Source organism: Ceratotherium simum, chromosome 36 (assembly GCF_057802395.1).
Source record: "Ceratotherium simum simum isolate JZ-2026a chromosome 36, ASM5780239v1, whole genome shotgun sequence".
In the NCBI taxonomy this organism is placed as follows: Eukaryota; Metazoa; Chordata; class Mammalia; order Perissodactyla; family Rhinocerotidae; genus Ceratotherium; species Ceratotherium simum.
In genome coordinates this window covers 638,573-663,283 of record NC_141935.1, presented here as the reverse complement: position 1 = coordinate 663,283, position 24,711 = coordinate 638,573, and the positions used below count along the sequence as shown (strand labels likewise).

At 45.7% G+C, this 24,711-nt stretch overlaps 1 protein-coding gene and 1 pseudogene across 3 annotated transcripts; both read right to left on the bottom strand.

The window, feature by feature from the left end:
- Positions 1–1,513: 1,513 nt before the first annotated feature.
- LOC101390521 (tubulin alpha-1C chain-like) lies at positions 1,514–10,371 on the bottom strand (annotated as a pseudogene). The gene is made up of 5 exons (XR_015549996.1): positions 10,353–10,371; positions 6,421–6,631; positions 5,430–5,582; positions 3,320–3,985; positions 1,514–1,808 (listed from the first exon to the last, which is right to left on the bottom strand). The product of XR_015549996.1 is annotated as a tubulin alpha-1C chain-like (transcript).
- A 2,479-nt stretch (positions 10,372–12,850) lies between these two features.
- On the bottom strand, positions 12,851–23,568 carry RABIF (RAB interacting factor). Of its 2 annotated transcripts, XR_015550008.1 has the most exons (3): positions 23,387–23,510; positions 22,648–22,832; positions 15,377–15,510 (listed from the first exon to the last, which is right to left on the bottom strand). XR_015550008.1 is itself a non-coding variant. In XM_014794142.2 (2 exons), the coding sequence occupies exons 1-2, from the start codon at positions 23,510–23,512 to the stop codon at positions 15,265–15,267; spliced, it is 372 nt and encodes a 123-aa protein (XP_014649628.1). In that variant the 5' UTR covers positions 23,513–23,568; the 3' UTR covers positions 12,851–15,264. The 2 variants fall into 2 exon arrangements, 1 of the variants encoding a protein (XP_014649628.1); XM_014794142.2 differs by lacking the exon at positions 22,648–22,832 and having other exon boundaries at positions 12,851–15,510; positions 23,387–23,568.
- Between the last annotated feature and the right edge of the window lie 1,143 nt (positions 23,569–24,711).

Genomic DNA, 24,711 nt, shown 5'->3' with positions numbered 1-24,711 from the left:
GTTAAATACAGGTAGCTCCATGGTGGGGCCAAAGTCTGTGGGCCTGGGCAGCGTGCTCATGGGCTCTAGGAGACCACGCTGTCAGCAAACCCCTCCCTGGGATCAGTCAAGCAGGGCTCACAGGGCAGGCCCAGTGGCGTAGAGGTTAAGTTCATGCGCTCCACTTCGGCGGCCGGGGTTCACAGGTTCGGATCCTGGGTGCAGACCCATGCACTGCTGATCAAGCCATGCTGTGGCAGCGTCCCACATATAAAGTAGAGGAAGATGGGCACAGATGTTAGCCCAGGCCCACTCTTCCTCAGCAAAAAGAGGAGGATTGGCATCGGACGTTAGCTCAGGGCTAATCTTCTTCACACACACACACAAAAAAAGCAGGGCTCACGGATGTTGGGGATCATTTCCCAGGTTTATGCTAATAACTAGTCCCCTAAACCCAAAGCAAGGCCACTGGTGACATTTCCAGACAGTCCCAAATCTCATCGTGCCTAAAAAGAGCAGAGGGCCTACCCTCTGGGAGGTGCTGGGCTGGGTTCTGCTCAAGGGTCTTGCCAGGGGCAGAGTGTGGCACTTGGAGCTCTCTCACCTCCTCAGAGAGCACAAGCCTGCCACTCCCACCTGGCTGAGGGGGCTTTTCAAGCACCTTGAAGAGGAGCCTCCTTGGACCGGGCGGTGCTGGAAGGGGCTATCCAGTTCAGCCCTTAGCTGCTGCCACGCCCTTTTACTGACTATTGCACTGATCTCAGACCGTGTGACCAGACCCTGGAAAACTAGTTCCTTTCTCAATAGGGATCCCTTTGAGAATAAAAGATATAGATCTTCTTGCCTAAAAGGCTCATAGGCACTTTAAAAATTATTTCAAATGTTCATAGCCCCAGGCTAAAGACCCTTGTCTTTTGGAATCCTAGTTCTTGGACCCTGTGCCTTTACAAGGCCTCAGGGTAGAGCCCTAAATTGTTAAGATGGCAGTGGCTGACTGGCTTGTGAATTCATGTGGATCCAACCCACACTGCCCTCTGTTGGCCGAGAGGAGGGGGGATAGGTAAAAATGCCTGATTCCTTCCTGGCCTTGAAATTGCGACAACCTGTATTCCCAGAACCCCAGGGACAGACAGACTTCCCGCAGCGTTGATGGAACCTCTAGAAGGCCCACCTTTCCTGGAGATGCGCTGGGGAAAAGGGGGTACATACGGAACTCCACAGGAATGCAAAGCCCCTCAGCCTGGGTCCTAAGTCCCTGAATATTTGTCAGGGTGGTCTGCTCACACAGGACAGTAGTGTCAATCCCCTCTCATCCCCTGCTGGAATCACTGGAGGCAGAGGCCACCCTACCCTTTAACTGAGAAGGACGACTGGGCAGCTGGCTGGGTTAGAGAAGGCCGGCTGGCTGGGCAGAGTTCTACGTCACAGACAGTAGAACTTGCGAAACGAACTGTATTTGCAGGGTTAGGGAAACAGTGGAATGAGAGATACAAAACTGAGGAGAGAGACTGGGCATTGCAGGGGCCAGGACCCCCTAGAACTCCTCACTCTCATCCTCGCTGTGTATATACTCTGCATCCACTTTTTCATAATCCTTTTCCAAAACAGCCAGGTCCTCTCGGGCCTTGGAGAACTCCGCCTCCCCCATGCTCTTGCCTACATACCAGTGCAAGAATGCCTGCTTGGTGTACATCAGGTCAAACTTGTGGTTGAGGCGGGTCCCGGCCTCAGCAACGGCCGTTGAGTTACTTACCATGCAGACTGCCTGCCGCACCTTGGCCAGGTCTCCCTCCGGACACCACTGTAGGGGGCTGGGAGTTGATGCCAACCTAAGAAGCAATGGCAAGTAGTATAAGCACATGGTTCTGTGTTCCCTGGAAGGATCTGTACAAGGCTTCCCATAACTGGGGAGGGGTGGTCACTTGTGTTTGGCATTTGCCAGTCTTCCAGAAACACAGAGATCAAGGAACAAGTTCACCACCACAAGGAAACAGACAAATTCAGAAGGTGGGACATTCAAGACAATGAGACCAGTCCCTTCAAAGTCACAATCCAACAAAAGGGTGGGTGAACTGTTTTACATTAAAAGATGTAAGAGACAAATATAATGCCTCGTCCTTGATTATATCCTGATTTTGAAAAACTGACTATAAAAACATTTGTGGCAACAGGAAAAGTTTGAATACTGATTAGGTATTCTTATTTTGGGGAAGTATTATTAATTTTCCTAGGCACAAAAAGGGATTTCCGTATTATATAATAGCTATAAGTGAGTTTAAATTGGTCAGCAAAGCAAAAATAAAGGAAACGTAGAGTTAGATGTTGACTCCGGGCAGTGGATTTATGGTGATAAATAATTGTACCGGTCTCTCCACTTTCCTGTAGTTTAGAAAATTAATAGTTTAAAAAATATAAAACCTTGTGAAGATCTCCAATTGCATCTAAACTTAACCTACTTCAAACATTGTTTTATTAAGAATATATAAATACATCTCATATTCAGTGTTTAAAAAAAAAAAAAAAGTCACCTTCCCCTTGATACTTCCTGAAGGCAGCCTACTCTTCCTTTGAGTAGCTGAAGCTTTCCTAACACGGAGCCTCCCAGACAGCCTACCCTTGTGTCTAGTTCTGGGCTACAGGATAACTCTCCACTACCAGCAAGTGGCTATTATCTTGTGACCAAGGGCCCTGCCTCCCCTCCCATTGTGGTCACGTCTGCAGCAGTGTAACAGGGCACGAAAGCTGTATCTACTTCTTTAAATGCCACAGCTGTCACCTTTAATCTTTCTAGTCTCACCCTGGAACAAAACCCATAAAACTTAATGGGTTTTAGGTCATCTGCCCAGTACCCTCTGGGAATGTGAACTGATAAGAGGAGGGGGCATGAAGAACTCTTCCTCAGTACTTCAAAAGGAAGAGACTGCATTCACAGGCCTTCTTTCTGAGCCATGTTTTGCCCATTATTTGAATGGTAGGCCTTTCTGTGCTTCCAAAAGCACTCCCTTCTGAGCAGGAGCCATACTAAGTGGGTTTGTCCCTGCACATGAGAATGATGAGGGCATTGCCCCCAAATGACTGCAAGCCAAGGGAATGCCTATGTGCCAGGCTAGGAGACAGGAAACATGCTTTTCCTTTCACAAAGGAAAGCTTTCCAATAGACTCAACCTTGGCTCACAAGCCAAAAGCCTGGGGTCTAGACAGGTTGAGACCTATTAAATATTATTGGCCCAATTCGCCCCATCCCTGGCACATTTGTTTATATGCCTGCAGCTCTACAGGAGTCTCTCCTCTCAGTGGGTACAGAGGCCACATGCTAATCCCCCCTCTATCCCCAACTTGCCTTGAAACCTGTGGGACACCAGTTAGCAAACTGGATGGTGCGCTTAGTCTTGATGGTAGCAATGGTGGCATTCACATCCTTGGGCACCACACCTCTGCGGTAGAGCATGCAGCAAGCCATATTTTCACCATAGCGAGGGTCACTCTTGACCATCTGATTGCAGGGGTCAAAGCAGGCAGTGGTGATCTCCGCCAGAGAGCTGCTCGCAGTAAGCCTTCTTGGCTGAGATGATCGGTGCGTAGGTCACCAGGGGAAAGTGAATACGAGTGAAGGGCACCAGATTGGTCTGGAACTCAGTGAGGTCCACATTGAGAGCACCATGAAAACGCAGGGAGGCAGTGACGGAGGACACAACCTGGCTGATAAGCCGGTTGAGGGTGGTGTAGGTTGGGCACACAATGTCCAGGTTGCGGCAGCAGATGTCACAGATGGCCTCATTGTCCACCATGAGGACAGTTAAGAGTGCTCCATGGTGGTGTGGGTGGTCAGGATGGAGTTGTAGGGTTCTACAACCACTGTGGACACTCAGGTAGATAGGAAACTGTAATTTGGACTTCTTGCCATATTCAACAGAAAGCTGCTCCATCAGCAGGCAGTTGAAGCCGGAGCCAGTGCCACCCCCAAAGCTGTTGAAGATCAGGAAACCCTGCAGCCCTGTGCACTGGTCTGTCCAGGGTAGGAGATGACACCGCTAAGGATGCAGATGGCATATCACCTGCTCAGCCCTCTTCTGACAGCCCTTTTCTGTCAAACAGCTACTGTGACCTAACTACAGCTGTATTCACTCCTGTATTTAAAAAAAACTTTGAAGCATAATGCATACTTAAGTGTATGTTTTATTGCATGTACAATGAATGATAAGTGTATGTACCTATATAGTCATCAAACCAATCAAGATACAGAAATTTCCATCACTCCAGAAAGTTCTCTCATGATCTTTTGCTTCACCTCTGTAGAGGTGAGAAGACCATACCTACAGGGGCTTGGAGTTCTTGGGAGACAGGTGACCTAGAAAGGCAGTGCTGAGTGTGTGAAGTGGTGGGGGAGGGGGACAGTGGAGATGAAGGTCAGGGGGGACATAGGATTAGTAGTCAGGGAGCTGGGCCCTCCCAGCTTTATAGCTTTGCCACCTAGTTGCAGGAGAGTGGGAGTGGGGGCGGCAGTGGTGGTAGTATCCTGTTGAACAGGCAGATTCCCAGGCCCACCCCAGACTGGAACCCAGGAACCTGCAGGTTTAACAAGTACCCTCAATGATTCTGATATAGCTGTTCCTTGAACTAGAAAAGCCTCAATCTATGCCAGATACATGGGTAGGGACAATATAAAAGCTTTCCACTTACTCGCTATATATATATATATATATATATATATATATATATATATATATATCGAATCATGTTGTACACCTGAAACTAATATGTTGTCTGTCAATTATATCTCAATAAAAATAAATTTTAAAAAAGAAAAGCAGGCTTTATGCAAATCGATAACTTAAAAAAACCCCAAAACCTCCTTTTAAGAAAGTCGAAGCCTAGGGGGGTGGTTTGTTTTATTGTCACACAGACTCCCCTTCCTCAGGTCACTCTCAAGTCCTCAGTTCCTATTGAGCAGAGAGAGGATGTCTGGACTGTCTCTCTAGGGGACCAGTGCCCGAGTACTGGCTCCTCATTGGCCTCCCTCCTGGTTCTCAGTGCCTTGGGCACGGGCTACAAGCTAAGCAGGAGCCTCTCCCAGAACAACATGGAGCCATGGAGGCTGCTTCCTTCTACCTGCTGAGGCTAGAGGTGGATCAAGTTCAGAGAAGGCTTGGATCAGACAACCAGGCCTGGCACAGGGAGGAACCAGCAGGGCGGAAGCCTGAGTCCACAAACTCTGGGCAAAGCCGGTTACTCCAGCTTCTAACCCCAGATCCACACCCAGGGCACACAGCTCCCCCTAGGGGAAGCCGAGTGGACAGACAGGCCAGAGGAACCAAGTGGACACCGCTAGCACCAGCAACAGCCACAGGCCTGTGGTTTCCCTTTCCTCCATGAAGGCCCAGCATCCCAGGCCAGGGAGGGAGGTTAAGGACGCACTGGTCTCCTGGAGGTGCGAAAGACACTTGGTCCGCTCCCTAGTTTTCAGATTCGCTCCAGCACCATATCGATGATCTCCTTCCCCACAGTGCAGTGGCCTTGGGCATAGTTGTTGGCAGCATCTTCCTTGCCAGATATCAGCTGCTCAGGGTGGAAGGGCCTCCTGTAAGTGCCAGTTCTTATGGCATCTTGAGGGGAATGAAGAGGGCAAAGGTGAGAGGCTGGTCTCATCCCCACAAGGACACAAGCAGTAGGATCTATGCTGCTAAGCTTCCCTGGTCTAAGTGCACACAGGGCAGGAGGGTGCATGGCATTCCAGAGGCCCCCTTCTAAAGCCCAGTCCTACCCTGGGCCCTGGGGTTGGGAAAGCCAGGGGCCCCTTTAGTGGTCCTGTCCTTTCCCTCTGATCGCAGACACTCCATTCTGCTTGGTGAGGAAGCAGAGAGGTGTCTAGGGGACTCACACTTGATTTTTGATTGAGCTTAGAACATACGTTAGCGCAGAAAACCCAGTCCATAGTTTAACCTCTACAACAATGTCTTCAGAAAGACTGGGGGAGGGGCAAAGTTTTCAGGGAGCAGGAAACTGAGGAGATTCAGAGCAGAAAGGGGGAAGCAGAGAGCCCCCTGGGAGCCAGCAACAGCCAGGCTGACCTAGATCTACATCCTATTAGGGGGCCCATCGCAGGTGAGGCTGAGCAGGGGGCCATCACAAATGTTCTTAGTGTCCAGTTCCTTAGGTAATGTTATCCTCAAGAGTCCGAGGGTAGGGAAAGGAAGCGTCAAATTTCTGCTTTTATATACATTCTTTTCTGCAGTCTTTCATTCTAGGTCTGAGCCCTAGAATCTGGCAGTTTCTGGGCAGAGTTGTTTGATCTCCCCCTCAGCACAGGAAGCCCTCAGGATCCCCTCTAAAGAGAGTCTAGACAAAAGCCACAGACTTCAGGGTTGTTCTTGTCAGGGGATTGCCCGCATTCCAAGAGCTCTTGCCCTAAGCAGAGCTTCCCACTGACTGCCACCTTCTCACCTAGGACAGTTGGCTCCAGGTCCACAGACAGTCCCGGAAACGCACTTGCCAGCTGGTGTTTCGCTAAAAAAGGTGCTGAAATTACCACCACTGCCCCCCGCCCCTGGCCGCCGAACACGGTGCCATCGGGCTGGATTCTGTGCTCCAGGCAGTAGAGCTGCCAGCGGGCACTGCATCTGCACCCCGGCCTGGCCCACGTGGATGAGACACACTCACGCTGTTGGGGGAAGCAGAGCAGGGACGTAGTGTGAGGCGGGAGGTGGGGCTCTTCAAGCCGATAAAGGTCTGGGAGCACCCCTTTGTCTTTCCTCCCTGGAGGCTGAAGCCTAGCAGTGCGCGACCTGGTCTGGAACCCAAAAGACTAGGTTCCGTTTCCAGGCTCCACACTTTAAGCCAAACTACCTCCAGGCTCTTGTTTTCATTTACTCAGGGCTTGAGAACAAAGGCGCTTAGTCTTCAGCGGCAGGAACTAGAGAAAGCCAACCACGTGGAGAAACTTGCCGGATTTCCTAACCATCCCAGGTGCGGCTTCCTTGGTCCCGGACCGCAGCGCCCTGCCCAGCTGGGCCGAGGCTCTGCCTCCCAGAACGTGCCCCACGCGCCTCTGCCCAGCGCGCCCCTCTGCCCTTCGCGCGGGACTAGGAGCTCGCAACTGTTCGAGCTCGCACTCGCCTCTCGCAGGGAAGGGGCGCAGAAAAGCCGTGCTTGGACTCCCCGGGCGCCCCAAGTGCCCTCCTCACCATGGCTGCTCCGACAGGTGGAAGGCCTTCGGCAACACCAGGCCTCCCCGGGCTAGTGGGAGCTCACATACACGGACAAGCTGCCGGCCACGGCTCCCAGCGGGCCCGGCCGCAGGGACCGCCCCCCGCGTCCTCCCACTGGCCCAGGCCCCCGAGCCCCGCCCCCTCCCTGAGCTTGGGCGGCCCGCTTGTGAAATGTCGCAGCCCGTCCCTGGGCAGTAAGTAAAGCCAGAAGAAGGGAAAGCCTCTGGGGCGCGGGTCCTCCCCGCCCGCCAGATCGTCTTCTGCTCTGTCGGGGCGCGTGGTGCGTCTGAGAGGCTGAAACTTTGGGGAGACACCGCCATTCCGTTTGCCTTAGGTCTTTACACCGCCGACACCGCGGACCTGGTTCGAAAGTGCGTAAACCTGGGAATGTGGCGCAGACGAGCTCGGCAACAACCTGAAAAGGAAGGATGCTATAAGGAGAGCCAGGTGCTGGGAGGAAAGGGGCGAGAGCGCTGCAGGTGCAGGTAATTGCAATCTACCTCCCCTTTGCCTGGGGGGGCACGTCCAGTTCAGGTGACCCGGATTCCCAGAAGAGCCTGGGTCCAGGCTGGCTAAGGCAGGCTGAAGAGGACTTGTGGGTGAGGACGGAGGCGCGGCGTGGGGCCTTGAATGCTACTCTGGAGAGTTTGCACATAATTCCACTGGCTATGGGTCGCCCTTGAGGGTTTTTGTTAGAGCAGTGATGTAATCAGAGCAGCAATTTAAGCAGTATGTAGATGTTACTTGTGTATTTTTTTTTTCCAGTGGTAGTTCATATTTTTCCATGCTAAAGGGCATACGCACATTCGCCCACTCCCCAAGCTGTTTGTTAGCTGTCTAAGATAAGGTTTTACTTTTTGTGTGTGTGTGAGGAAAGTTAGCCCTGGGCTAATATCTGTGCCCATCTTCCTCTACTTCATATGGGACGCTGCCACAGCATGGCTTGACAAGCGATGCGTCGGTCTGCGACCGGGATCTGAACCTGTGAACCCAAGGCCACCGAAGGGGAGGGGTCGAACTTAACCACTACGCCACCGCCGGCCCCAAGGTTTTACTTCTAAATACCTAAGCGTAACAAATTAGCCCATTTCCTAGTTTGGGACGGTTAATTGGTGTTTGGTTTAATCAAATGATTGCATACCCCACAAAGCTTACCCTTAATATTTGCTCGGCACATTCCAGAGGAACCTAAAGCGTCTATCATCGCTTCTCACTTCCCTGTGGAAAGGTAACTGCACCTAGTTTACCCCGGTCAGACTTGGAGGATTGAATTCTTGCCTTAGGAAAGTCTGCACCTGTAATGACTTTCTGCTGATAGAACCCAGGAAGACTCAAAGTTACTGTGTGACTTGCCAGTGTGACATCAGACCAGCTGCCCCCTGGATCCCTGTATCTGTTTTTCCACAAGACTCTAGACATGTTATTTCAAAGAATCCTGAAATATTTTGAAAATAAATGCTTGTTCAGGTGGCTTAGGTGGTTTAAGTCCAGGTTGCAAAGGTTAACTTCAAATTCTGAAAAGTGTTCTTTGGTCTCAACTCTTGGGTTTTATGAGGCTGCCAGCTTTAAAGTGGATGCCTCTGGTCAAGGGATAAGGTGAGAATGTGTGGGTGAACATTCAAATAAGCACTTTGAAAACTCTTGTCTATACAAAGCTAAGACGTGGTTATTCATTGTCACTGCCCCAAGCAAAACAATTGAAATGTTACATCCTACTGAAGGTGGGCATATCAGTGATTAAAATGAAGCTACGTGGCTGTAACCTCAAAAAGTCATCAATTCAACACCGTCATCTCTTCCTTGCCTCGCCCTTGTAGGCATTCATTCCACCTGCTGGTAGAGTCTGCCGGTTAGAAACGTCCTTCCGTCCTTCTGCTGAATAGAGTGGACTCTAACCTAGGGGCTATAAATACATTTGAAACAGAGACATCTTCAGTGTTATTTGTGGAAATTACACAAACCCCCCTCTCTTGAGAATATGCTTCTTTACATCACACCAATTAAAATTAGTCCTCTTACAAGGTATTTAGATTTATTTCTATTATCTAGCTTCCAAGTTTAGATTTTTATCTTTAACTTTTCCTCCTCCTTTTCTCTCGATCTGATCTCAACTTCAGTGCCATTGCAGACACACCATTTTCACACAGCTCTTCAGGAATTTAAAATATCCCCGAGTTCAGAGGGAAAGGCCCATGGGCAACTCTAGTTTTCAAGCAATCTAAAGAATCCTGATAAGCCTGCCTCCTTTCGTATATGTACTCTCCCCCCAGCCTCGACACCACACAGCAATTAAATGACACTGAATTTAATGACAACCACAGTGACTCTGGGCAAGGGAGGGACAAAAGGAGATGGAGAGGCTTTATGGGAACAAGAATATCCTGTTTATTGAGCAGTGAAGAACCAAAGTAAACAGGGAGACATCAGGGCCATGCCTCAGCTATCCATTCTTGAGCCAGTGCCAAGGCTGTCCAGGTGGCATCTGGCTTTCAATTGACTAAATTACTTACACCTGATGGTCACCTTAGTTTAGTTGCCCAAGTAGGGTGACTACGTGAGCTTACTTTCTTATTGTCTTATCTTGAAATTCACCTCTCCTTTGACTGGGGCAACTGCTCCCTAGGATGGAACCCCCATTTCCACCCAGTCCCTATTTCATGTCTCATACCAGAGCCCATTCAGGACAAAGTGGGGGATAAATGGACAAACCCCTGGGAGTTGATCACTCTTCCCTCACCTCCTTAGGGCCACAAGTCTCCCCTGCCCACCTTCTATCTCCTCACTCGTTCCCGCAGGTCGTGGTTCATCCTGGCCCCAATCTGAAATAGACTCTGTCTGGGGTCACCAGGTCTGGAGAGTGACCTTCCTCTAATTGTAGCAGAGGACTTGTTCCTGGCATCCAAAATTAGAATCATTTGTTATAATATTATGCTTTGGGTACACATAGTTTTGTGTCATAGGCTACAAGCTACTCATCATGGATCATTGTTTCTATGAGGCAAAATGCATTCTAAGTATCAATAGACTTGAAATGAATTTGGTAGACACTTCTGCCACTTAACCCTACATTCTGACATTCAGACACATATTCCAGGAATTCAGTTCTCCAAACACAAACCTTGGTCACAATTGAAAGCCTGGCACCACTATAGTTAACATCTTTCTTACCCTCTGAAGACTCAGCCATGGTAATGGCCACGTTGATGTACTCTCTGCATGATTCTGTACCACATCTGTTTTCATTGTCTTTGTCAAAAGGCATTGGAAAAAAGTGCCATACCTAATTTCTAACCCACTATTTCTGCATCAGAAATATAATTGACTCTAATCCCTAACTCCATGAAAAAAAACTGCATGAACTACTTTAAATTAGTCCCACTAAAATGATATAGCATTCAATGGAGTTTATTTTAAATTCCTTTAACAAGTATTTGTCAAACTATTAAAATGTGGCAGACACTGGGCCAAACACGAAGGGTATAATAGTAAACAGGATATTCTTGGTCCCTATGCTTCTGGAATTTACCTTCCTTGGAGGTGAGGAAGTAGTCAAGGGTTTAATTTTTAAATGAGATAATAGAAAAGAAATGTCATCCAACTGAAGGGAAGAACTGAGGTTTAATAAACTGGGCCTTGTATAGGACCATTGGTTACATTCTTTTAAAAACCTTTTTATTATGAAAATATATATTCAGATAAGTGCACAAAAGATGTACAGCTTAACAATTTATTACATAACCACTACCTAGATTTAAAAAAAATAGAACACTACCAGTATTGCAGAAGCCCTCCTTATGCTCCCTCCAAATCATTACCCTCACCTTTGTCATAAATCAAGTATCCATATGCATGGGTCTGTTTCTGAGCTATTTTGTTCTGTTTATTTGTCAATCCTTGTGACAAACTATAATGTCTATCCAATAGAGAAATTCTCTCATCTTGTTTTTCTCGATGACTGTCTTCACTATTCTCAGTCTTCTGCATTTTCATGTAAGTTTTAGCATCAGTTTGTTGAATTTCACAAACTGCTGGGTTTTTGATTGGGATGTTATTAAATTTATACACCTTTACCATGTTAGTCAGGAGTCGGCAAACTTTTTTCTTAAAGGGCCAGATAAATACTTGAGGCTTTGTGCGCTGAGGCAAAATTGAGGATATTAGGTAGATACTTATATAACCATTAAAAAAGGTAAAAACCATTCTTAGCTCACAGGCTTCTGAATCTAAATAAATTAGATGCTGGCTTGAATGGATTTGGCCTGTGAGCTGCAGGTTTCTGGCCCTATAAATCTGTTTCCTTTTAATTTCTCTCAGTAATGTTGTATGAGGTTTTGTGCTGTCTTGCAAATCTACTGTTCAAGTTATCCCTAGCTCCCAGTTATCTAGTTTTCTCTTTAGCTGTGCCTAATCTGCTGTTAAAACCTTCCCGGAATTCTTAATTTTGGTGATTGGATTTTTTTAAACTCTAGAATTCACTTGTTTTTTCACATGTCCAGGTAGCTGCTGCATTTCCTGAAACTTGTACCTCTCCTTGAACAGAGCAAGCAGTTATTTTACAGGTTCTGTCTGACAGCTCCTGTCTCCAGCCTCTCTGGGCTTGTTTCCATTGTCTGTTGTTTTACTGGTTTTCTTATTATCTTGTCTCATTTGCTTTGTTACATTTTATTGTATTCAGGATATTGTATTAGCAAAATTGCAGAAACAATTCGAAATTGAGGATGATGGTATCTTTCTCTAGAGAGGGTTTCTGTTTGCTTATGCCAAGGGTTTGGGGAAACTACCACTTTGGGATCACCTTCATCTAATTTCAAGGATTGAGAGCATTGGAAGCTGAGCTGCGATCTCCTGAGAGAGGCTTTCCTACCTTCCTACTTCCAGTTCATCCCTGTTCCTGGGGTGCAAAGGACTGAGGGCCGCAACCCAAAGTGAGGGACATTCATCAGGTCCACCATCCTTTGACAGGCCCTGTCCCCTACTTCTGGAAGGCTGTCAAAATCACTCATCAGCAGCATTCTGAACTGCCTCCTCCAAGTTTGGTAAATGCCCCCAGAAGAAGAGTGGCCCATAACACTAAGCCCATTTCCCAGGCCTCCATCTTCTCAGTGGTCCTGGTTCAGTAATTCTTCAAAGTCACATTAGCTCTCTGATGCCTTTGGATTTTTAAAATATTTTGTCTAGCCTTTCTATTTGCTGTCAGTGGGATGGTCAGTCCAAATTGGCTATCCTCCATTACCAGGAGCAGAAGTCCTCATTAGTTATATGTTACAGTTACTTGAGTAGTCTCATACCTAGCATGGTAACAATATGTCAAATGTCAGTACATCATTGTCCATCTTTGATTCTACACTAAAAAAGAATTTTGTAGAAACAGTTAGGCCTTGGAAAAATCAATTGCTCTCAACAGGAATTTCAGGTTTCTATACTCATAGCAGCAAGCATGGGTTACCTCTGTCTACCTGTAGCAGTTAAAATAGCAGTTAACTGCTTCACAAGTCTTTACTAAGAGCCTATTGTGTGAAGGGAACGAAGAGATGACATTATCCTATTATTTTATAGGAGACACTAAGTGATTAAGTAGTTGACAGACCTCAAGATTAACCCTAAGTTTCAGCTCTCCTCTGCTTGTTCAAATTATATATTCTTCTCAAGGACATACAGGAATCTAATTTCCACTGCTTAAATGCCTTTATTTCTTTCAGATCAAGCTGAAAAGGCAGAATAACAACTCGACATTTTTGGCTACCAAGGCAACAATGTTTGTCAATTCTCAAAAAAAGAAATACAAATAACCAATAAGTATATAAAAACTTCATTAGAAATAAAATAAATGCAAATTAAAACAGAGATACTATTTTTTCTATTGAAGTGGCAAAATGTTCTTTTAATGATAATAAATACCCAGTGTCAGAAAGGGTTCAGAGAAATGAGTGCTCTTTTACACTGCTGGAGGAGGGTAAATTAGCACAGGTGTTTTTGAGGCACAGGTCTTTTTGAGTGTGTTTGCTGTATTGTTTATGTGTCAATACAGCAAAGCCTTGAAAACATGCATCTTCTGCAATTCTACTTACAATAATGTATGCCAAGAAAATAATTAAGAATGCATATACAGATTTAACTATAAGGTTGCACATTATATCACAATGTTTATAAGAAACTGGAAACAATCTAATAGTGGACTGTTTAAATAAATTATTGTACAGAAATACAATACTAAAAACAATGGTGTACACAGATGGAAATCTACTGACATGAAAAGTCAGTATTTTGTTAAATGGAAAAAGCAAGTTATAAAAGAGTACAGTATGATCTCATATTTGTTTTAAAAAACCATACATGTTTATATACATATATATATAGAAAAACACTGAGAAAGATATACACCACTTTACCATTGGCAATCTCTGGATGGTGGAAATATGAGTGATTAAAAAATTTTTTATACTCATTTTTGTATTTGCAATGAATGGGTACTATTTCTGTGATTAAAAAAGGAAAGAAAAGTAAAAGCCTAATTTTAAAAAATGCTTTGCCTAGATTTTGGCTTATATGAGGGGCCATATGCCCCTAGAGGCATCTATTTGGTTTTGTTCCTTCTGACCTGAATGAATAAATCTCACAGATGTTTTTCTGCAAATGCCATAATCATAGCATTTGACCGTTTGTCTGGAAAACAGTTTTCTCATTTTCTACTATAACTCATTGAGGCTATGACTGAGGAAGGAAGCCACCTTTCTATGGGAGTAGGTTGGTTGCAAAATTGTGCCCAAGGTCTGCACTTTAGTTGGGGAGCCCTTAGAGTAAGTTCTGGGGAGAAGGAAGGAGGAAGCAACCAGAAAACAGATGCAAAAGAATGGGCTGCAGATTGTAGGGTCTCTATTTAGTCCTTATTTCAATTCTAGGTCTCCTGAACCTTAGAGGTAGGGATGATGGAAGGATACCTGAAACCTGGTTATACAGATTCCTTTTAAGATGGTAAGTCATTTCAGAAGAGAAATGACAGAACAACTCAAGATCATATTGAATGGTTAAACAAGTTGGCTAATATCAAACAGAGCAACCCCACAGCTGTAGAAATAGAGGCATCTGGGTGGAAAGTTTGTATTCTGGATTGGTATAGAGATTCCAGTGGAACCCAAACTCTGTGAAGACCATGCCCAGTAGGTTCAGTAAATGATGACACTATCCATTAAAGATTTCTTTCCTAAGAACAAAAGAAGAGTTATTTGTCCAAATGAGACAAACCTATAAACTCATGGATAATATGGCAAGGGCCTATCTCTCCTATATCCCACATCCTCCACTCTGATTCCAAGAGATCCTGGGAAAACGGCCAGGGCTGAGTTTTCCTTGGGGTGGCTGCCAGATGGGGATGAAAATCTGATTCTCAACTTAACAGGCAATAGCGGGGACTAATATGAAGAGAAAACACATCAAGATCTGAAGGGAAGAGGGGCCACGTTCATCTTTACAATAAAAAGTCACTATCAACCTGGAGTAGAGGCTCTCAAACATGGTATTAGAGGTGTGTCCAAAGTAATGTGTTTCTGATTCGTAGTTTAAATACTGAAGTTTGTAAATGCTTTACTTTTAAAAACAATAAATTACTGTAGATAAAATTAGCCATACAACAAAGTCACTCTCGGATACCTGTATGCTTTCTTGAATGAGAGAGAAAAAGGTGGTTTCAACTATCAGCACATGAGCATCATCTGTCACGTGTCATCATGGCTAAAAGGTTGAATATTGCTCTTCTAGAGCAAGAAACTAGGGAGCCCCTGGGTAAGAGAAAGCGCAGGCAGAATGCCAGGGAAAAGATCTGTGGAAGTATCCCAGTGTCCTAAAACTGGGGGAAAGGAGAGATTAGGAAATGTTGTGATGCCAAGTGAACTAAGCAAGAGGCATTCAGTTGAGGCTTTAAGGAAGTAAGGTTAGCTCTCTGCATGTTCAACTGGACATATTGATACTCAGTTTATATTGGTACAGAGAATGTGGCAGCAGAACAGTTATACCAGGTTAAATGCCAGTTCTTGTGGGGAGTAGCTTTTACAGTTGGGGTGCAGCTGAGTCCTCCTCCCCTCAATTACTCATGGGAAACCCGTTCCAAGGCCACATAGAAACTCTTCTTGTCATCTAGGCAATGCCAGCCAATTGGTCCAATTTCACAGTCTGCGCAGACCAGAAACTTGATGTTGCCCACATCCTTGGTGAAGCCCACGTTCTCAAAGATGAACATATCATCAACCAGCCAGTGCTCCTGGAGGAGATCACCATCAGGATTGCTGCCATCAGCCAGAGCTGGCTTCTTTCTCATGGAGGGAAGAAAAAGCTGTAGTGGCAGAGAACAGAAAGAATACAAAAGCTGAACTAGCTTGGTCAGATCATCACCCCTATTCTACATATACTTACACTGTGCCCTAGCAGTTTCTTGAAATGAAAACGAAATGAGGAGCCCTATTATTAAGTTACAGACTAGGATGCTGGGTGGCTCCTCTGTTGCCTCTGACCCATGTCCTGATTCTTAAGAGACGTGAAAGAAGAACTCTGGTTGCTGTGGTAACTTGACTTCATTGCTGTCCTTAGCATGGCCTATAAGGCCCTACCTGTTCCTAATCTCCCTCATTATGTTCCTGTTCCTACCTCATTATGCTCCTCCTTCAAACAGGGTAAGGCTACTCTGCCCTCAGATCCTGGCAAGGCAAGCTCCTTGATGTTCAGCTCAACTGTAACCTCCTCAGGAGGTCTTCTCTAACCAAACAATCTCAATTAGCTTCCCATAATGCCCATTGTATTTTTATTTTTAAAACGGCTTTACAGGGGCCGGCCCGGTGGCAAAGTGGTTAAGTTCTCGCGCTCTGCTTCGGCAGCCCAGGGTTCGCAAGGTTGGATCCCGGGCGTGGACCTGCACCCCGCTTATCAAGCCATGCTGTGGTGGGATCCAACATATAAAAAAAAAGTGGAGGAAGATGGGCACAGATGTTGGCCCAAGGCCTATCTTCCTCAGCAAGAGGAGGAGGATTGGCAACAGATGTTAGGTCAGGGCTAATCTTCCTCACCAAAAAAAAAAAAAAATTAAACCGGCTTTACTGAGGTATAACTGACACACCCACTGCACATATTTAAAGTGTACAATTTGATACATTTTGGCACATGTATGCACCGATGAACCACTACCATCATCAAGATAATGAGCATATCCATCACCCCCAGAAGTTCCCTTATGCCACTCCTTCTTTATGTTTACTTACCATTCTCTGAAATTATCTTAATTTATTGGCTTATTTACCATGGGTCTCCCTCTAATCGAATGTAAGCCCCTGGAAAGCAGGGAGCTTACCTTTCTTGTTCATTACTATATCCCCAGTGCCTAGAATAGTAACTGGTATAGAGCAGGAACTCAAATATTTGTTAAAAGAATAAATACAGAATATCTGGCTGTCCTCTATTCCACCATTGTTATGAATATGCTGGATTTATCTTATAAAAAGAACATTAAAAAGGAAAATCTAGTTCTAGAATTTGGAATATTATCCTTAGGATCCTTGTACCTGCTAATTAACATGCCTTCCCAGTCTTCAGGAGAACACCCCTGGCACTGGCACACTGCTGTGCAAGCACATACACACACACATTCTCCCTTTAATTTCTTCCATATGGCTAGTTTACACACCTAGACCTGCCCCCGACTACTAAAAAAATACAATGCCAGCAAAGCTTGTTACCCCTCTGCTGTTCATCATTATGACTGCTGCCAATACACTTATTTCCCACCCCACAATAGACGTTTAATGCATCCCCAAACTCTAACAAAATAGGATGGCCTCAGTGTGCTAGTCTGGGATTGGCAATCAGAATAAAAGCAAAAATTTTTTAAAAATTGGACTGACATTAGTCCAAAAAAGGTAAATGCTTTGGTGGGGATGAGTAAGCCTCTCCCTGAATGTTACAGTTAGGAAGTCCACAAGAGCTAATAGTGTGTATTAAATACCCTGGAGTTTACACTTCTGAACTCTAGGCCATACTGTAGCCAGTAGGGAGGGTATCCCTGATAGGGAGGAAGGAGCACTGATTCAGAACACTGATTCAGAACATTTCTACTCCCCATCCTCCAAGCACTTGGCTTATTAAAACAAATATCTATGCACTACCCTTTGCTGTGTCACCTGAGACATCATCTGAGGACATCACAAAATATGACAGTCTCTCCGGGTATACTGTCATTCCAGTCACTCTTTTTGCCTCATCTGATGTTTAAATGAGTCCCTAATGCTTGGTTTTACCCTAAGGGAAAATGAGAACAGGCAGAGGCAAATGAGTTAGGAATCAAAATTCAGGAACCAGGAAACCGGGATTCCTTTCCTAACTGTAACTTTCTGTGGGCCTAAATTTCTCTAAAACTCTTTCTGGCCTATCCCCTACGTTGTAGGGGTCAAGTCACATCTTAACTAAATGGAAGAGGAGAAAATCAAAGACTACTTAAGCATTAGCCTTCAGGAGGCATTCAACAAAGAAGCACCAGCTTCCCTCGCACTGTTCCCATTTACAGAGCAAAACGCCACCTCTGCAGTCTCGTTTGATTAATGATTTAAGGGAAATACTATTATTAACTATTCATTCAAGGAGTCATTCTGAGTCCTGTTCCCTCTATTCCTCAACAATCCCATTTTTATTTAAATCCTATAAGTCAGACCCACAAGACTATACCTACATTATGTATATGTATGTGTATCTGTGCATAGATCTCAACCTATTTACTGCCACGCTGGGGACAAGTGCCAGGGTCACGTTATGGGATGTAACATTGGGGCTACAATGAGGTATTCTGGACAGACTACTGGGATAGAAATCAAGAATTAACATCTAGGGGCCGGCCCCATGGCATAGCGGTTAAGTGCACACGCTCTGCTGCTGGCAGCCCGGGTTCGGTCGGGCGTGCACCAATGCACTGCTTGTCAGGCCATGCTGTGGCGGCGTCCCATATAAAGTGGAGGAAGATAGGCACAGACGTTAGCCCAGGGCCAGTCTTCCTCAGCAAAAAGAAGAGCATTGGCATCGGATGTTACCTCAGGGCTGATCTTCCTCACACACACACAAAAAAAGTATTAACATCTAGGGGCCAGCCTGGTGGCATAGTGGTTAAGTTTGCACATTCCGCTTTGGTGGCCCAGGGTTTGCCAGGTCGGATCCTGGGCACGGACCTACTCACCACTCATCAAGCCGCGCTGAGACAGCGTCCCATATAGAAGAACGAGTAGGACCTACAACTAGGATATACAACTATGTATTGGGGCTTTGGGGAGAAAAAAGAAAAAGAGGAAGACTGGCAACAGATGTTAGCTCAGGGCCAATCTGCCTCACACACACACACAAAAAAAACCCAAAAAGAATTAATATCTAATTTGAGGCAGCTAACTCAGTTGGTTGGGGGCCAAAGTTGCCAGTTAGATCCCGGACCAGGTGGGTTAACTTTGCTGTCAGGACCCCAGCCAGTACCCCTAATCCTGGACAGGCTCGTCAGAGATACGTAGAACACCACAACTCAGTGAGATTCTATTGATGTCTCAGTGAAACTCCTTTTCCTTTTTGAAGAGCTGTTAACAGTACCCTTTAAAAAAATAAATATTTTCTTTCTCTTTGTAAAAATACATTCTCATTATGGGAAACTTGGCAAGCATGCTACAATATAGATGAGAATAAAAAATGTCAGAATACAGAGTAAACTTGTTGACTTTTTCATAATTTTCCCCCTTCTGTGAGTACTTGTGGTGGTTTAAAACAGGTCCACAAATTCTTTGACAATTCTTCCATCAAGAGGTGGAGTCCAGGGGCCGGCCCGGTGGTGCAAGCAGTTAAGTGCGCGTGCTCTGCTGCCGGCGGCCCAGGGTTCGCCGGTTCGGATCCCAGGCACGCACCGACACACCATTTGGCAGGCCATGCTGTGGCAGCGTCCCACATAAAGTGGAGGAAGATGGGCACGGCTGTTAGCCCAGGGCCAGTCTTCCTCAGCAAAAAAAGAGGAGGATTGGCAGATGTTAGTGCAGGGCTGATCTTCCTCACACACACAAAAAAAGAGGTGGAGTCCATGCCTCTCCCCTAGAACCTGGGCAGGCCACTGTGTCTGCCTCGATGAATATAATGCTAAATAAGAAGTGACAGGCTAGGTTAGAAAAGACCATGCCACTTTTGCTAGTTTCTCTTGGAACACTTTGCTCTGGGAGCCTTCAGCTTCTATGTAAGAACCCCAGCTACCCTAAGGCCACCATGTAGACAGACCATGTGGAAAGATCCAGTGAAAGACGGAGATGCCTCCAAAGCCTGTTCCAGTGCTCAGGTGTTTGGGTCTTTCCAGTCCACAGGCAGACACATGAGTGAAAAAGCTTTTGAGATGAACCTTTTGACTGCTGTCATGAAAAAGACCCTGAATGAGAACTGCCTAACTATGTCCAGTCAACCCCCAAATTTGTGAGCAAAATAAATGTTAATGTTTTAAGTCACTGTTTTCGGGTGATTTTGTTATGTAGCAATAGATAACTGAACAATACTGTCTAACATAGCTGAGATGCATGTTCCATTTTGATCCCTGATTTTTTGTGATAAAACATACTTAACATACAATTTACCATTTAAGTCATTTTTAAGTGTACAATTTAGTAGTATTAAGTGCATTCACATTGTTGTGCAACCATCACCACCATTCATCTCCAGAACTACTTCATCTTCCCAAACTGAAACTCTATACCCATTAAATAAAAACTCCCCATTTCTCTGCCCCCCAGCCTCTGGCAACCACTATTCTAACTTTATGCCTCTATGAATTTGACTACTTTAGCTACCTCATGTAAGTGGAATTATAGAGTATTTGTCTTTTTGTGACTGGCTTACAGTCACGTGTCGCTTAACGATGGGGACAGGTTCTGGGAAATGCATCCTTAGGCGATTTTGTCATTGTGTGAATATCATAGAGTGTACTTATACAAACCTAGATGGTATAGCCTACTACACACCTAGGCTCTATGGTACTAATCTTATGGGACCACCATCATATATACCCTCTGTCGTTGACCAAACCATTGTTATGCAGCATGTGACTGTATTTCACTTAGCATAATATCTTGAGTTTTTAAATTAGTTTTAAAGTTTTATTGAGATAATTATATGTTCATACATAGTGAATAAATAATACAAAAATACAGATAAATGATAATTATTTCTATATTAAGAAATAATACAGAAATTCCACGTACTCTTTACCCAGTTTCCCCTAATGGTAACATGTTGCAAAACTATAGTACATCACAACCAGGATATCGACAATGATACAATCCACTGATTTTATTCAGGTTTTCCTAGTTTACTTGTACTCATTTGCATGTGTATGTAGTTCTAGACAGTTTTATCAATTTTATCCCGTGTAAGTTCATGAATCCAACACCACAGTCAACACACTGAACAGCTCCATCACCACAAGGATCCCTCATATTACCTTTTATAACCACACTCACCAATACCCCCAGCCCCCCTATTCCTATCCCCTGGCAATTACTAATTCATTTCTAAAATTTTGTTATTTCAAAAATATCGTATAAATGGAATCATACAGTAAACCTTTCAGGACTGGCATTTTTCACTCAGCATAATTCCCTGGAGATTCATCCAAGGTGAGTGTATCAATAGTTCATTCCATGGTATGGCTGTAGCACAGTTTGTTTAATCACTCATCTGGTGAAGGACAGCTGGGCTGTTTTCAGTTTTTGGCTATTACAAATAAAGGTGCAATGAACATTCGTGTACAGGTTTTTGTGTGAATATAAGCTTTCATTTCCTCCGGGATAAAGGTCCCAGAGTGCACTTGCTGGGTCCTATGTTAAATCATATTTAGTTTTATTTATTTTTTATTTTTTTAAAGATTTTATTTATTCATTTTTTTTTTCCCCCCAAAGCCCCAGCAGATAGTTGTATGTCATAGGTTCACATCCTTCTAGTTGCTGTACGTGGGACTCGGCCTCGCGCTGGACGGAGAAGTGGTGCCTTGGGGCGCGCCCGGGATCCGAACCCGGGCCGCCAGCATCAGAGCGCGCGCACTTAACCGCTAAGCCACGGAGCCGGCCCCATATTTAGTTTTAGAAGAAACTGTTCTTGGTTACTGCCTTCAGGTCCTTTGCTCTCCTATTCTTATCCAAACACTGCTCTGTACTTTCTCTCCCATGAGCCAATCCTCCACTGCCTCCAAAAAAGATAAAAAAGCAAACAACTCCCTTTATAACATCAACTCCCTTTTCCTGCCTTCACAAACTCTGGTGTTTCCTTTTTCTTTTCGTCTTCATGGAAATAAGACTCTTGCTAGGACAAAACCACAGGCTCCTCAGTGCTGCCCATTCTCTGACATTCCACATACTTCACGATCTGGAGATGGGAACCAGTGTTCTCCTTGCTCCCAATTATTACTCCTACACCCTCACATCAACACCTGTGCTCCTTTTAGGTTTCCGCGACCCCTCATGGTCATCTAAGGTGGCTCTGGTCACTGTACCCTATCTGGCTCAGTCTCTCTTTTGATCCCACTTCCCCATAGCTTTCTCACCTCCTCTATTCCAATCACCTTAACTTTGAGTGGCCTCATTTCTTGCCACTTTCATTACATTCTATGTTCTGGCCAAGCTGAACTTTTCAGTTCTTCAAACATACCATACCTACTCTCACAACTATGAAACATCACACTGCTATTCACCACACCTCTACTCAGCTTAATTTTAATTTCCTCTGCCACAAACTTTAGGTAAGATTTTGAGAAGTACCGAGTTCAAAGGTGTGAACATTTTATATGTGAAATCATTTATATGATTTAAAAAGAACACACATCATGTGCTGCACAAATAGTGGAGTAACAGTACTAACTACACATCCTGATCCATTCCATCCATGCTAACCCATTATTTACACTGGACCAATAGCTTTTATTCATTAATTTATTTCAATCCAAATATTTACTAAGTTCTTATTTATATGCACAGTCCAGGTGTAGTGTAGGAGATACAGAAGTGCATAGGACACAAGGCCTCATACTCCAGTGGTATAAACATCAAATACAAATAATTTCATAAGGTTTATGAGATTATAGATGTACAAGTGCTTTACAGTCTTTAGGCCACGGTTTCTCAGTCCTGGTACTACTGACATTTTGGGCTGGAGAATTCTTTGTTGTCACGGGCTGTCCTGTGCATTGTAGGATGCTTGGTAGCATCCCTGGCTTCCACCCACTAGATGCCAGTAGCACCCTGCCATAGACCTAATGTTTGTGCCCCCATCCCCCCAAGTTCTTATGTTGAAACCTAATTCCCAGTGTGAAGGTCAAGAGGGCGGAGCGCATTTTTAGAAATAATTTTTAGTGACAGGGTATGCACATGGTTGAAATGAGATTACACTTTGCACTTTCCTAGAGCATGTTACACTTCAATGAAAAGCTTACCAAAATAAATTTCTTTTTCAACTTTCTCACTTGTGGTGATGGTGGTATGAAGGGTATCAAAATTCCTAAGTTGAAGAAAATAAGAAGACTTCCTTCACAATTGATTTTCAGGACTGCAGGGAGCTGTCCCACTGGAAACAGGATTCCTTTGGGCAACTCTGGATTCCAGTACCTTGGTAAGGCATCTAGGATACAGGAGTTATTCTGTCACATCCCTGCACGGAAGGTGCTGCTGCTGGGGCTCCTTGTGGAGCGGACAGCGCCCGGCAGAAAGGACTAGGGCAACAAGGACTGGTGGGTGGGCTGACGCGGGACTGGAGCGGAGCTGACAGACCTGCCGGCTTCAAGAGCTGGCCCAGGAAGCCGGCGGGCTGGGGCGCAGGCCCAGCCGCGGACCCCTCAGGGACGCGGGCTCCTCACCGGCACAGACCCCTCACGGACCCGGCCCCATCATCCGGCGCCCTCACGGGCGCGGACCCCTCAGGGATCCCAGCCCCTCACAAGCGCGGACCCCTCAGGGACCTGGCCCCTCACGGATCCGGACCCATCACGGACGCGGACCCCTGAGGGACCGGGACACCTCACGGCCCCAGACACCTCCGGAGGGCGGGCCTCTCACGGGCGCCGGCAGCTCGGGCCACGGGAGCCCCGAGCGGCGCGGGCTCCGGAAACTGAGGTGCGGGTACTCGGCCCCTCGGGAAGGCGGGCGGGCCGTCACCCGGCCCCAACCTGCCCCTACCTGCCGGCGGGAGAAGAGAGCCGTCCCCGGCTGCAACACCCGGGAGCCACAACGCCGGCATAGCACCGCCTTACGGTTTCGGCCCTCGGCGGACACCAACTCGCTCAGCTGCTCCATAGGCTCCATGGCGGCCAGCGCCTCAGCCTCTTACGCCGCAGCCGCGCAGGCGCCCTCTCGCTCGGCCTTTCTGAACTGCGCAGGCGCTCCCCACCCCCCCAGACTCTACTGCGCAGGCGCCCTCATCCTCTGCCTAACCTTGGCGTAAGCGTGGCTTTGTGACAGGGTCACTTCCTGGGACGTGACAAATCCTCTCCGTACTCACCTGGTCACTGGGCTTCCCTTACTATTGACTAAAACGCAGACAAATAAGTCATTACAATCGACCCTAACTCTTCAGTTTCCTGAGATTTGAATTCAGTTCACGAAAGAACGGGGACATTCCTAGAGGCAACGTGAAGGGGACCTGGGTTGGACTCCCATCAGCAAGTTTTAGCCACATTAGCTTCTTCTACTTAGAGGGACATGCACCTTTTTGGTGTTGGAAAAAGATGCCTGGAAGCTTTAATTGCTGGTCTCTGTTCTAATCATAGTGATTACATATTAGGTGGAAAAACATTATATGGAACACTTTAGAAACGACCCTGTTGAATCATCACAATTTCCTTATGGTGCTGTCATTCGTTATCCCCAGTGCACAACGACGAAGTTAAAGTTTAGAAAGGTTCCTTTCCCAGGGTCCATAGATCCAGGCATGGCTCTAAAGACACCTTAAACTATACTTTCTGGGCCAGCCCAGTGGCTTAGCAGTTAAGTGCGCTCGCTCCGCTGCTGGCGGCCCGGGGTTCAAATCCCAGGCGTGCACCGACACACTGCTTCTCCGGCCATGCTGAGGCCGCGTCCCACATACAGCAACTAGAAGGATGTGCAGCTATGACATACAACTATCTACTGGGGCTTTGGGGGAAAAAAATAAAATAATTAAAAAAAAATTATCCTTTCTCATTCCATCTGATTAGTCTTTAGATCTCTAGCTTATTACTGCTAGTGCAACCGGCCATGGGTTTGCTGAAATGGCAGGGAAAGCAGAATATGAAGCAGAACTAAGCCACTCGATTAGGTAATGTCTAATCTACCCACCACCCCCATCTGCATTTTTTCTTCTTCCTCTTTGTCCTTCAATAATTAAACATTTAATGAGTAATTATATAACATGCTAAACCCTGAGGATACAACGATGATAGGCACGTTGTAGTTAAGAACACAGCCTAAACAGGACGACAAACCCAAAACCAACAACACGTGATAAAGAACCACAGGAACAAAGT